Raw genomic sequence first — 15,000 nt, 5'->3', positions numbered from 1 at the left:
CCCAGACACTTCACATGCCCTGGTTCAATCCATTGACAGCACGTCGACCCTGGTATACCACATCATTCCAGTTCACTCTATTCCTTGCGCACCTTTCACCCTCCTGTATGTTCAGGCCCCAATCACTCATAATCTTTTTCGCTCCATCCTTCCACCTTCAGTTTGGTCTCCCACTTCTCCTCGTTCCCTCCACCTCCTTGTCAATCTTTCCTCACTCATCCTCTCCATGTCCAAACCATTTCAACACACCCTTTTCTGCTCTCTCAACCTCACTCTTTTTATTTCCACACATCTCTATTACCCTTACGTTACTTACTCTATCAAACCACCTCACACCACATATTGCCCTCAAACATTTCATTTCCAACACATCCACCCTTCTCCATATAATCCTATCTATAGCCCATGCCTCGCAACCATATAACATTGTTGGAGCTACTGTTCCTTCAAACATACCCATTTTTCCTCTCCAAGATAACATTCTCTCCTTCCACACATTCTTCATTGCTCGGAAAACCTTCGCTCCCTCTCCCACTCTGTGACTCACTTCTGCTTCCCTGGTTCCATTTGCTGCTAAGTCCACTCCCAGATATCTGAAACACCACTTCCTCCAATTTTTCTCCATTCAAGCTTACATCTCAATTAACTTATCCCAACTGAACCTAATAACCTTGCTCTTATTCACATTTACCCTCAACTATCTCCTTTCATGCACTTTTCCAAACTCAGTCACCAACTTTTGCAGTTTCTCTCTTGAATCAGCCACTAAAGCTGTATCATCGGTGAACAATAACTGACTTACTTCCCAGGCCCTCTCATCCCCAACAGACTGCCTACTTGCTCCTCTCCAAAACTCTTGCATTTACCTCCCTAACCACCCAATCCATAAACAAATTAAACAATCATGGGGGACATCACACACCCCTACCACAGACCGACATTCACTGGGAACCAATCACTCTTCTCTGTTCCTACTCGCACATATGCCTTCCATCCTTGGTAAAATCTTTTCACTGCTTCTAGCAACTTACCTCCCACACCATATACTCAAGACTTTCCACAAAGCATCTCTATTAACCATGTCATATGCCTTCTCTAGATCCATAGATGCTACATACAAATCCATCTGTTTTTCTAAGCGTTTCTCTCACATTTTTCAAAGCAAACACCTGATCCACGCATATTCACCATTTCCCGTGTTATTTCTTTCCCTCTCATACTTGATCGCTGTGTGTGTGTGTGTGTGTGTGCGCGTGTGCGTGTGTGTGTATGTGTGTATATCTTGACGGGAGGTTCATAATCTTACAGAGCTGTTCGCAGAAGTGAGGTGTAAAGGCAAGGGCTGGTGCACCTATGATCTTCAGATTGAAAGGTCAAGTAAGGATAAATGTCAGACACTCAGTCAGGACCACATGGGAGGGATGTGTATTCATGGCCTCCGATTGAAACCTCTGTCTATCGAGAACTGTCTTAAATTTTATGTGAAATTATTCCAGGTAATATAATTTATGAAGCGGGCAGCTGCAAGCAACATGAAACTAGTGAAAGAAAATGTTGTGCGACAGAGAGAGTGGATGGCTTAGGACAAGCATGTTAATATATGTGTAGTGTCTTGAGTTGTCCTTTTGGGATTTTTTTAAAGGGTCGTAATGCACAATGTGAAAATTACATAATTTTTGATTATATAATCTCAGAACTCCTTTTTATGGAGCTCCTGTAACTTCAAGGCTGCACTTCAGTCGGTAAACTCCTTTTGAGTGAGAAGTTCCTCAGTGACATTGTACTCCTTTTCATCCTTTTGATGTTAAAAAAAAAAAATAGGTGGTATCAGCACATGCAGGTGGAGTCTGGCAACATAGGAGTCCAACCTCTCTCTGCTGCTGATTGTAACACAGCTGCGAAACTGCAGAAGCTCCATGAAAAGGGTTCTAGGCTATATTAAGAAAAAATTATGCACATGACATTCACTTTCCCCATCAAAAAGGCCATAAATGAACTAAACCCCCTCAGAACACTTGGTCTTTAACCTCTTGACCCTTAAGTCATACCATTGTGCTCAGTCACTTCTTTGTGCTCCAGGGATTAAAAGAGAAAAAAAATCTAATGCATTCTAATGTCTGTTATGCTTTGTGAACATAATATGTGAAGTTTAAAAGAGGTGTATTGATAGTGTTCAATAATCAAGACATTTTATTGTTGAAATATCATTATAATAATGGTATGAAAAATATACCTTATCACTCCTAAACACAGTCCCACCAAGTAAAAAAGATAATACATGGCAATTGGCACAGTTTTCCTTTGTGCAGAGCATTTTATGATCGTGGTATTTGTTATTTAGAAAGTCTCTACAAAAAAATATACATGATATAACATTAAATCTGCATTATAGTTTGGAGGTAGTAGCTGATAACAGGTGCTGAATTTCAGTATATTGATACAACATTTTAATAATATACAGTTACAAAATTTGACGGTGTCTTACAATGTATTGGGAACAGTTTTTTGAAATGGCAGATTGTAACTGTATTGTAATACCTCTTTGTAAAGCTACAGTTGTTCCCATTCAGTAGTGATTTTTTCTGTAGCCGCAGTAATTTATAAGACAGTGTTCACTTAATTTATCAGACAATAACTATTTCTAAACATCAATTAATCAAGCATTGGACAGAGTGGCAATAAGTCACAGTGTGGACGGAGTAATTATCATTGTTCAGTATCTTCTACGATTGCCTCAGGGCTCTGACTTGAAATTAAGGTATATATATTATATATATATATATATATATATATATATATATATATATATATATACACCAAGTCAGTATTGGACAGACAGGCAATTATATGAACATAGTGAACACTTAACTTAATATAAAGTAGAAAAACAAGTTCTTAAGATTACTCAGGAAATACTTATATTCTAAATCGTCAAGTTACTTATCTGGCTTTTATAATACTTGACCGAATACATTAAGAAATACGAATAACTGGGAGATCCTTCACTGGTTCTTCAGGTTTTACTGCTGTTATGTAAGCTATAGCAGTAAATAAAAAATCAGTTAGTTAAATATAAAACAATTATGTAGTAAGCTTTTACGGAAGAAAAATCATTTCATACATTAACTTGACACTTAGTAAATTGGGAAAATTAAAGAAAAAATAACTGAATATAAACTGGTTGATTTTTAGTAAATTCAGGATGCCTAATTGATTGTTGAACAGTAAAATTAAAAATATTGAGCAATTAAACGCTCTCATCTCATAAATAACATCGCAGTGCATGCATAGATGCTATTAAAATTTGTGCATATGTTTGAAACTGCTTTGGCATTGAAAATATATACAGTCTAAGGGAAATCCATCTTAGGTAAAGCTATCAGTTTGAAGGCAAGCCTTTCTGTTGACATATCTATTCAAGAGGAAAAATAGGTTTTGGCTTTTATCCAGTACAAAATTTGATATAAAAGGCAAATTTGGATTGTAACACTGGAGGGAAATTAGTTGCACAGATGAATTGGGCTTCATGAATTCTTTGCAAGTGGTATTACCCTCATACCACTTAAGTATGACAATCCGACATGGGGCATAATGAAGTACCTTGGAATACTCTTGCTATCTTGAATTATGTACAAATTTACTTTAATCTGATCGTCTGACTTTTGGTTCCTTCAAGTATGATATAAGACAGTATGTTTACATTGCTACTTTTTTATGAGTGCAGTAATATATCTATATGACAACTACCTTCCCAGAAGGAGGGAACGAGATAGCCAGTAAACATGTAACAAGGTAAATATGTTTTCTAAAATTTTCACAGGTAAAAGTTCATCAGAATTCAGAGTATTTGTGTAAATTTGTCAAAATTTGTAGGTATTCTGCATCTGTTCACTAGGTACTCATATGTCATCACTAACCACTACTAGTAACACGAACTTTCCCTGGTGTATGATACCAATCAGTCTTTGTTAAAGACTTTATGGAGACTCAGTTTAGGCTTTGGTTCCCTCGAGAGTAAAGACTCCATGACTCTGGCGATAGGATTCCTTGCGCTTCTGAATGCGGTATTCAACCCAGAAGAGCACAGCCGCCACAAACTCTGCCACCACGCCCACCACCGCTAGAAAGAAAACCAAAGTATTCACCTTAACAGAGAATATATTCATAGAAAAAATTACAAAACTATTAGCCTTCATGGAAAACATTATCATTTGCAAAATAATGCTACCCTTTCTGAAAAAGGTACTTATTGATTACATTTTTAATTTGTAATTATGCTTAGCTGCATCAATGCTATAAAGCTTAGCAAGCTTAGCAGTTCTTCCTTTTGTTATATGAAAACCAATGGAAGTACATATGTAATACAGAAAGGAAAATTATGCAAGACTCACCTAGACCAAAGGACCAGGAGAGATGATTATGGTCCCAGTGAGGCATCCAGTCTCTGTTGTCACCCATCGCACCGAAGATAATGACAGCAATGAACCCAAACAGCCCTGTAACACCAATCACATCAAGTTAACATCACAGAACTTTTTTGGCCAGCTTAGGTATGTGCTGTATAGCACACTGAAGCTACAAAGAGGAAAGTACTTTTTTTAGGAATGGAATGGAAGAGAAGAATGAGCAGATGAACTCATAAATCTGGAGGACTTGCAAATCATGAACATGCTGCAGATATTTTATGAAGAATTAAGATGGTCTGAATGACTGTACCAAGTGATGAATTAATTTATACATCCAAAGACCTTCTGAATAACTCTTCTGAATAACTACGAACACAAAGTTTAACCAGTAAAGCTTACAAGTTAATGAATTAACCACTCTTAAGAGTTCAAACACACAAGACCCAGTGGGAACCACGTACAGGAGACCATTAGATCAATGAAAGCGAGCTTGAGGATAGCTCTCTCGAACTCCTCTCCAGGGCAAAGGACCAGTATCCCCGTCAGTGCTGCCCCAATCAGCGAGAGCGTGAAGCAGAAGGTGTAGAACACTTGCACCGTCACGAAGAAAGCTGCAATGTTGAAAGAGCATCATTAATCATCCAGCCACCATGGATGGCACTGTGACCTGCCCCGGTAGTGGAGGATTATCACAAGAAACTAGCACGTAGTTAACAGTGAAGTATTTTAAGTATCGTTCAGGGGGTTTGTGTATAGAATCGTACATTAACACCAGAGGGCCTTATCGGGCCTTATTGCATGACCATGATATCCATGTGTCAGTCTGTTGCAGACAACATGAAGAAGTTGAACCATGTTCTTGGAGAATTTAACATGTATAACTAACAGTTATAGCCAGGTACTAACAAGTAACTGGAGAATTTAATATGTATAACTAAGTTATAACCAGATACTAACAAGTAACTGGAGAATTTAACATGTATAACTAAGTTATAACCAGATACTAACAAGTAACTGGAGAATTTAACATGTATAACTAAGTTATAACCAAGTACTATAAAAAACTGGAGAATTTAACATGTATAACTGAGTTATAGCCAGATGCCATCACCCAGACTGTAGTATCAGTCGTCAAAAAACTAAAATGGGTGCATGATCAAGGCTACCTAGATAGTGCTCTCGTTATTAAGAATCGTGATATAATTTTGTCTTAACCCTCTACTGACAGAGGAATATGACTACGTAACTAGGAGGTTGAGGCACCAGTCTACCCCCTGCACCCGAGGCACCAGTCTAGTGTAGCCCCTGCACCCGAGGCACCAGTCTCGTCTACCCCCTGCACCCAAGGCACCAGTCTAGTCTACCCCCCTGTACCCGGGGCACAAGTCTAGTCTACCCCCTGCACTCGAGGCACCAGTCCTGTATACCCCCCTGCACCCAAGGCACCAGTCTAGTCTACCCCCTCCACCCGAGGCACCAGTCTAGTCTACCCCCTGCACCCAAGGCACCAGTCTACCCCCTGCATCAGTCTACCCCTGCACCAGTTTACCCCCCTGCACCAGTTAATCCCCTGCATATGAGGCACCAGTGTACCACCCCCTGCACCATCCAACAGTACGAGGCCATAACTTTAGTGGTCCCACTGCCCACCTACGTCCTAGGGTAACTCGCAATGTCCCAGGGTAACTCACTGCATCCCAGGGTAACTCGATATGTCCCAGGGTTACTTGTAACGTCCCAGGGTAACTCGTAACGTCCCAGGGTAACTCACAACATCCCAGGGTAACTCTACGTCCCAGGGGTAACTCGAAACGTCCCTGGGCAACTCACTATGTCCCAGGGTAACTCGCACTATCCCAGGGTAACTTGAAACGTCCCAGGGTAACTCGCAACATCCTAGGGTAACTCACAACCTCCCAGGGTAACTCGCAACATCCTAGGGTAACTCACTAAGTCCCAGGGGTAACTCACAACCTCCCAGGGGTAACTCACAACCTCCAAGTGTAACTCACAACATCCCAGGATAACTCACAACCTCCCAGGGGTAACTCTACGTCCCAGGGGTAACTCACAACCTCCCAGGGGTAACTCTACGTCCCAGGGGTAACTCTACGTCCCAGGGGTGACTCACAACCTCCCAGGGGTAACTCACAACGTCCCAGGGGTAACTCTACGTCCCAGGGGTGACTCACAACCTCCCAGGGGTAACTCTACGTCCCAGGGGTAACTCTACGTCCCAGGGGTGACTCACAACCTCCCAGGGGTAACTCACAACGTCCCAGGGGGTAACTCACGTGTCTGCAGCATCTCCTGCACGTCCTCATAACCAGTGGTGAAAGGGTCGAACAGCCAGCGACACCCAACGAAGAACCTCTCCCGGTAGACATCCTTTTTGACGGTGAAACTCCGCAGGCACTGGGTCCATAGGCCTATCCTGTCCATGGCTGTGCCATAGGCCTTGCTCTCAGCCTGTAGCCAGTAGGTAGTGAACATGGCGATGGTGATGAGGATGAAGGCCAACACGTGAAAACCGATGGCCCACCATCCCGCTGTGGTCCGTCGTTCCCTTGGGGGCACCACCATCTTGGGATGGTCCGTCCTCCTCCCGTATTAGGGGGGGGGGCTTGGAACTCGCTTGGGGATCCTCTGGGGTCTGTAGTTTAAGGGGGTGCCTCCCTCTCTGGGGTCTGTAGCTTACGGGGCCCTCTGGGGCCTGTAGCTTTTGGATCCTCTGGGGTCTGTAGCTTACGGGATCCTTTGTGGTCTGTAGCTTACGGACCCTCTATGGTCTGTAGCTTACGGACCCTCTGTGGTCTGTAGCTTACGGACCCTCTGTGGCCTGTAGCTTACGGACCCTGTGTGGCCTGTAACTCACTGGACCTTCTGGGGCCTGTAACTCACTGGCCCTTTGTGGCCTGTAGTTTACGGACCCTCTGTGGCCTGTAACTCACTGATCCTCTGGCCTGTAACTCACTGACCCTCTTGTGACCACAACAGTAACGAAGAGGACGAGATGTCACAAACACAAAACGTTACGATTTCAAGTAACGGGTCTTCCGTCACTCACACAGGAGGTAACTCATACTAGAAACAGGAGGGAACTCATATACTAGAAACCTGCTGTTCAACTGTTTGGTCACTGGAAACACTCGTATTGTCCCTCAATTCAAGGTTGAGTTTCCTGTCCATAGAAACTTCAAGACGCCATGCTGGACGTGTTCCCATGAGTTACCACACCCTTCCACAACCTCCCTTTTTCCCCCCCACCATTTTCAGGCACTCGGTGCGTAAGGGGGGGAAAAGATGGCGTATGTGGGGACACCCCAAAGCTTGCTCCTGGCGTACACGTCCCAAATGGAGGACACAGGAGGAGGAGGAGGAGGGGAAAACCTCACTAAAAGACGTGAGTGTTGTGAGGGACTGAGGTCCCGTACCTTGCTAGCCTCTACCGAGTCCCAGGGGCCCTGGGTTGGGGGGGAACTCACCCACCAGGCCTGGGGTGGGGGACTCACTCCACTCCCACCTGGCGTAATCCCAGGGCTGGGACACTCTCCCTTGGTGTCCCAAGGGAGTGGAACTATAGCTATGCCTCCTTTCAACAACCTCTCCTCCTTCATTTCGTCGTCAGTTCGTCTCTATTTGAGGTTTTCTATAGAAGTCCCCCCCAATCCCTTCCGCCATTTTTGTGGGGTTCAGTTTCAAACATGACCTTATAAAAGCTGTTAAAAAGGTTTTCAAGCTTCCTATTGCCTTTGAGAACCTTCTAATCACTTAAGGGACATTAAATCCATATTAAATAACTCTCCTCGTTCGCCATAGAAGTTCTTTATAGTAATTTTTTTAGGAGTATTTCTCTTCCCAGGTCGGAATCAATAACAAGGGAGGGTAGACGTGGCAACGCCGCGGCAGGTGGGATGGGTCGAGGGGCGGGGCGAGCGGGAGGATTTGAACGCGTCGCCGCCATGGCTGACTCACCCCGCGAGAGTTCGAACCCCCGGAGAACTGAACTCTTCCCCCCCCCCCTAATTGTCCTCTAGCACGTCGTTCGTCCCTTAATACTAGTATCCTATCGGCTCTAGAATTGCGTAAGGCCCGCGACGGACATGACGCAATAGCGGGTAGGAAGACGAGGGTCTCTTCTGGCGATGACATACGCATTAACGCGCTTGTACGCAGTTATTTCCCTCCTGAGGGGCCTACCCTTAACTACCAAACAGCCTAATGGTGGTCATATGCCATTAATACACGGGGAAGGGACAGGTTACGCCATATCTATACGCAGTATCAGGGAGGAAACACCCTTGTGGACAGGAGGAACGGGCGGAACGCACCGCAAATATAAACAACACGTAGGCACCAGGACCACGCCCAAGGAACAGCGGAACCTGACCAGGGAGGGGACATGGTGACCTATCTAGAACCTAGGGGACATGGTGACCCATCTAGAACCTAGGGGATTTGGTGACCTATCTAGAAGACATGGTGACCTATCTAGGGGACATGGTGACCTATCTAGGGGACATGGTGACCTATCTAGGAGACATGGTGACCTATGTAGAGGACATGGTAACCTATGTAGTAGACATGGTGACCTATCTAGGGACATGGTGACCTATCTAGAACCTAGGGGATATGGTGACCTATCTAGAACCTACGGGATATGGTGACTTATCTAGAACCTACGGGATATGGTGACCTATCTAGAACCTAGGGGACATGGTGACCTATGTAGAAGACATGGTGACCTATGTAGTAGACATGGTGACCTATCTAGAAGACATGGTGACCTATCTAGGGGACATGGTGACTTATCTAGGAGACATGGTGACCTATCTAGGGTACATGGTGACCTATCTAGGAGACATGGTGACCTATGTTGAGGACATGGTGACCTATCTAGAAGACATGGTGACCTATCTAGGGGCCATGGTGGCCTATCTTGAACCTAGGGATATGGTGACCTATCTAGAAGACATGGTGACCTATCTAGAAGACATGGTGACCTATCTAGGGGCCATGGTGGCCTATCTTGAACCTAGGGATATGGTGACCTATCTAGAAGACATGGTGACCTATCTAGGGGACATGGTGACCTATCTAGGGGACATGGTGACCTATCTAGGAGACATGGTGACCTATCTAGGAGACATGGTGACCTATGTAGAGGACATGGTGACCTATGTAGTAGACATGGTGACCTATCTAGGGGACATGGTGACCTATCTAGGAGACATGGTGACCTATGTAAAGGACATGGTGACCTATCTAGAAGACATGGTGACCTATCTAGGGGACATGGTGACCTATCTAGGAGACATGGTGACCTATCTAGGAGACATGGTGACCTATGTAAAGGACATGGTGACCTATCTAGAAGACATGGTGACCTATCTAGGGGACATGGTGACCTATCTAGGAGACATGGTGACCTATCTAGGAGACATGGTGACCTATGTAAAGGACATGGTGACCTATGTAGTAGACATGGTGACCTATCTAGGGGACATGGTGACCTATCTAGGGGACATGGTGACCTATCTAGAAGACATGGTGACCTATGTAAAGGACATGGTGACCTATCTAGAAGACATGGTGACCTATCTAGGGGACATGGTGACCTATCTAGGAGACATGGTGACCTATCTAGGAGACATGGTGACCTATGTAAAGGACATGGTGACCTATCTAGAAGACATGGTGACCTATGTAGTAGACATGGTGACCTATCTAGAAGACATGATGACCTATCTAGGGGACATGGTGACCTATGTAGAAGACATGGTGACCTATGTAGTAGACATGGTGACCTATCTAGAAGACATGGTGACCTATCTAGAAGACATGGTGACCTATCTAGGGGACATGGTGACCTATGTAGAAGACATGGTGACCTATGTAGTAGACATGGTGACCTGTCTAGAAGACATGGTGACCTATCTAGAAGACATGGTGACCTATCTAGGGGACATGGTGACCTATCTAGGGGACATGGTGACTTATCTAGGAGACATGGTGACCTATCTAGGAGACATGGTGACCTATCTAGGGGACATGGTGACCTATCTAGGGGACATGGTGACCTATCTAGGGGACATGGTGACCTATCTAGGGGACATGGTGACCTATCTAGAAGACATGGTGACTTATGTAGTAGACATGGTGACCTATCTAGAAGACATGGTGACCCATCTAGGGTACATGGTGACCTATCTAGGAGACATGGTGACCTATCTAGGAGACATGGTGACCTATCTAGGAGACATGGTGACCTATGTAGTAGACATGGTGACCTATCTAGGGGACATGGTGAACTATCTAGGGGACATGGTGACCTATCTAGAAGACACACACACACACACACACACACACACACACACACACACACACACGTGCGCGCACGCGCAGAGGGCGTGAAGACGGGCGCCAAAGCAAAATTGCTTGACTGAAGTTACAATGACGCTTGGCTGGTTAGGTTCGAGTTTCGTTGTATAATTACTGCGCTGTTATGCTGATGGTTTGGTATATATACTGCGCTGTTATGCTGAAGTTTCCTTGTACATACACTGCGCTGTTACGCTGAAGTTTCCTTGTATATACACTGCGCTGTTACGCTGGTTTCGTTGTATATACACTACGCTGTTACGCTGAAGTTTCGTTGTATATACACTGCACTTATGCTGAAGTTTCGTTGTATATACACTGCGCTGTTACGCTGAAGTTTCGTTGTATATACACCGCTGTTACGCTGAAGTTTCGTTGTGTATACACTGCGCTGTAAGGCTGAAGTTTCGTTGTATATACACTGCACTGTTATGCTGAAGTTTCGTTGTATATACACTGCGCTGTTATGCTGGTTTCGTTGTATATACACTACGCTGTTATGCTGAAGTTTCGTTATATATACACTGCGCTGTTATGCTGAAGTTTCGTTGTATATACACTGCGCTGTTATGCTGAAGTTTCGTTGTATATACACTGCGCTGTTAAGCTGAAGTTTCGTTGTAAATACACCGCTGTTATGCTGAAGTTTCGTTGTATATACACTGCGCTGTTATGCTGAAGTTTCGTTGTATATACACTGCGCTGTTATGCTGAAGTTTCGTTGTATATACACTGCGCTGTTAAGCTGAAGTTTCGTTGTATATACACTGCGCTGTTATGCTGAAGTTTCGTTGTATATACACTGCGCTGTTATGCTGAAGTTTCGTTGTATATACACTGCGCTGTTAAGCTGAAGTTTCGTTGTAAATACACCGCTGTTATGCTGAAGTTTCGTTGTATATACACTGCGCAGTTATGCTGGTTTTGTATATATGCTGCGCTGTTAGGGTTACGAGCCCAGTTACGCTACGGTACCGTCGTGCGCAGTGATAGCTACGCAACGGTCGTGCGCAGTGACCTGGCTACGCAATGGTCATGCGCAGTGATCTATTGATTCCAGGCGTTTCGTTCTGTTTGCATGTCTAGTCTAACATGTGATTGTCCAATCACATGTTTACCAAATATATATATATTCAAAATTCATAATCGCCATAAAATATATATATATATATATATATATATATATATATATATATATATATATATATATATATATATATATATATATACCCAGATATTCATTAAAATATAAAAACCTTGTATTTTGCTTGAATTTTTTTGGAATTTTTTTTGAAATTTTCACCATAGATGCTATTTAATATGATGAATAAGAATGTATGGTTAGATTTTTAGAATTAGGCTAATTAGTCTAGTAATTAGCACATGAATATTTTTATAATTAGTCCAGTAATTAGCACATGAATATTTTTATAATTAGTCTAGTAATTAGCACATGAATATTTTTATAATTAGTCTAGTAATTAGCACATGAATATTTTTATAATTAGTCTAGTAATTAGCACATGAATATTTTTATAATTAGTCTAGTAATTAGCACATGAATATTTTTATAATTAGTCTAGTAATTAGCACATGAATATTTTTATGATTAGTTTAAGTGTAAATAACATGCTTAATATTAGGAAATTATACAATATAGGGGGATGACAAGCCACCCACATACAATAATGGGGGGGGACACCACCCCCTACACTATATAGAAGGGGACACCACCCCCCACATACAATGTAGGGGGACACCACCCCCCACACAATAGAATGGGACACACCTCCACACACACAATATAGTAACCCCCCACACACAATATAGGGGGGACACCACCCCTACACAATATAGGGGGACACACCTCCACACACACAATATAGTAACCCCCACACACACAATATAGGGGGGACACCACCCCCCTACACAATATAGGGGGACACACCTCCACACACACAATATAGTAACCCCCACACACACAATATAGGGGGGACACCACCCCCCTACACAATATAGGGGGACACACCTCCACACACACAATATAGTAACCCCCACACACACAATATAGGGGGACACCACCCCCTACACTATATAGAAGGGGACACCACCCCCACACAATATAGGGGGGACACCACCCCCTACACAATATAGGGGGACACACCTCCACAGATACAATATAATAACCCCCACACACACAATATAGGGGGGACACCACCCCCTACACAATATAGGGGGACACACCTCCACACACACAATATAGTAACCCCCACACACACAATATAGGGGGGACACCACCCCCCTACACAATATAGGGGGACACACCTCCACACATACAATATAATAACCCCCCCACACACACAATATAGGGGGGACACCACCCCCTACACTATATAGAAGGGGACACCACCCCCACATACAATGTAGGGGGACACCACCCCCCACACAATAGAATGGGACACACCTCCACACACACAATATAGTAACCCCCCACACACAATATAGGGGGGACACCACCCCTACACAATATAGGGGGACACACCTCCACACACACAATATAGTAACCCCCACACACACAATATAGGGGGGACACCACCCCCCTACACAATATAGGGGGACACACCTCCACACACACAATATAGTAACCCCCACACACACAATATAGGGGGGACACCACCCCCTACACTATATAGAAGGGGACACCACCCCCACACAATATAGGGGGGACACCACCCCCTACACAATATAGGGGGACACACCTCCACACATACAATATAATAACCCCCACACACACAATATAGGGGGGACACCACCCCCTACACAATATAGGGGGACACACCTCCACACACACAATATAATAACCCCCACACACACAATATAGGGGGGACACCACCCCCCTACACAATATAGGGGGACATCACCCCCCTACACAATAGAGGGGGACACCACCCACTACACAATAGAGGGGGACACACCTCCACACACACAATATAATAACCCCCACACACACACACAGTATAGGGGGACATCACCCCCCCCCAAACAACATGGAGGGGGACACCATCCCCCTACACAATATAGGAGGACACACCACCCCCCTACACAATATAGGGGGACACCATCCCCCTACACAATATAGGGGGACACACTACCCCCCCTACACAATATAGGAGGACACACCACCCCCCTACACAATATAGGGGGACGACACACCTCCACACATACAATATAGTGGGGACACCATCCCCCCTACACAATATAGGGGGACACCACCCTCCTACACAATATAGGAGGACACACCATCCCCCTACACAATATAGGAGGACACACTACCCCCCTACACAATATAGGGGGACACCACCCCCCTACACAATATAGGAGGACACACCACCCCCCTACACAATATAGGAGGACACACCACCCCCCTACACAATATAGGGGGACACCATCCCCCTACACAATATAGGAGGACACACCACCCCCCTACACAATATAGGGGAACACCACCCCCCTACACAATATAGGGGAACACCACCCCCCTACACAATATAGGAGGACACACCACCCCCCTACACAATATAGGGGGACACCACCCCCCTACACAATATAGGAGGACACACCACCCCCCTACACAATATAGGAGGACACACCACCCCCTACACAATATAGGGGGACACCATCCCCCTACACAATATAGGAGGACACACCACCCCCCTACACAATATAGGGGGACACCACCCCCCTACACAATATAGGAGGACACACCACCCCCCTACACAATATAGGAGGACACACCACCCCCCTACACAATATAGGGGGACACCACCCCCCTACACAATATAGGAGGACACACCACCCCCCTACACAATATAGGGGGACACCATCCCCCTACACAATATAGGAGGACACACCACCCCCTACACAATATAGGGGCACACCACCCCCCTACACAATATAGGGGAACACCACCCCCCTACACAATATAGGAGGACACACCACCCCCCTACACAATATAGGGGGACACCACCCCCCTACACAATATAGGAGGACACACCACCCCCCTACACAATATAGGAGGACACACCACCCCCCTACACAATATAGGGGGACACCACCCCCCTACACAATATAGGAGGACACACCACCCCCTACACAATATAGGGGGACGACACACCTCCACACATACAATATAGTGGGGACACCACCCCCCAAA

The 15,000-nt window shown here is 44.8% G+C and overlaps 2 protein-coding genes across 3 annotated transcripts in view; one reads left to right on the top strand and one right to left on the bottom strand.

Annotated features, from left to right (window-relative positions):
• Positions 1 to 15,000, top strand: part of LOC139748085 (uncharacterized) — a 377,098-nt gene that overhangs the window by 317,702 nt on the left and 44,396 nt on the right. The window lies entirely within an intron of this gene.
• sinu (claudin family member sinuous) overlaps positions 2,178 to 15,000 on the bottom strand; it is a 19,667-nt gene continuing 6,844 nt past the window's right edge. The window contains exons 1-4 of one of the 2 annotated variants that reach the window (XM_071660825.1): positions 6,701 to 8,014; positions 4,868 to 5,017; positions 4,392 to 4,496; positions 2,178 to 4,120 (exon numbers count right to left, since the gene is read on the bottom strand). In XM_071660825.1, coding sequence (XP_071516926.1) covers positions 3,993 to 4,120; positions 4,392 to 4,496; positions 4,868 to 5,017; positions 6,701 to 6,989 — 672 coding nt within the window. In that variant the 5' untranslated portion in view covers positions 6,990 to 8,014 and the 3' untranslated portion in view covers positions 2,178 to 3,992. Of the gene's footprint in view, positions 4,121 to 4,391; positions 4,497 to 4,867; positions 5,018 to 6,700; positions 8,015 to 15,000 lie in introns of those variants that run through there. The other variant, XM_071660824.1, reaches the window with a different exon arrangement.

Source organism: Panulirus ornatus, chromosome 72, assembly GCF_036320965.1.
Source record: "Panulirus ornatus isolate Po-2019 chromosome 72, ASM3632096v1, whole genome shotgun sequence".
In the NCBI taxonomy this organism is placed as follows: Eukaryota; Metazoa; Arthropoda; class Malacostraca; order Decapoda; family Palinuridae; genus Panulirus; species Panulirus ornatus.
The sequence above is the reverse complement of the archived record's forward strand: the minus strand, read 5'-3'. Positions and strand labels throughout refer to the sequence as shown.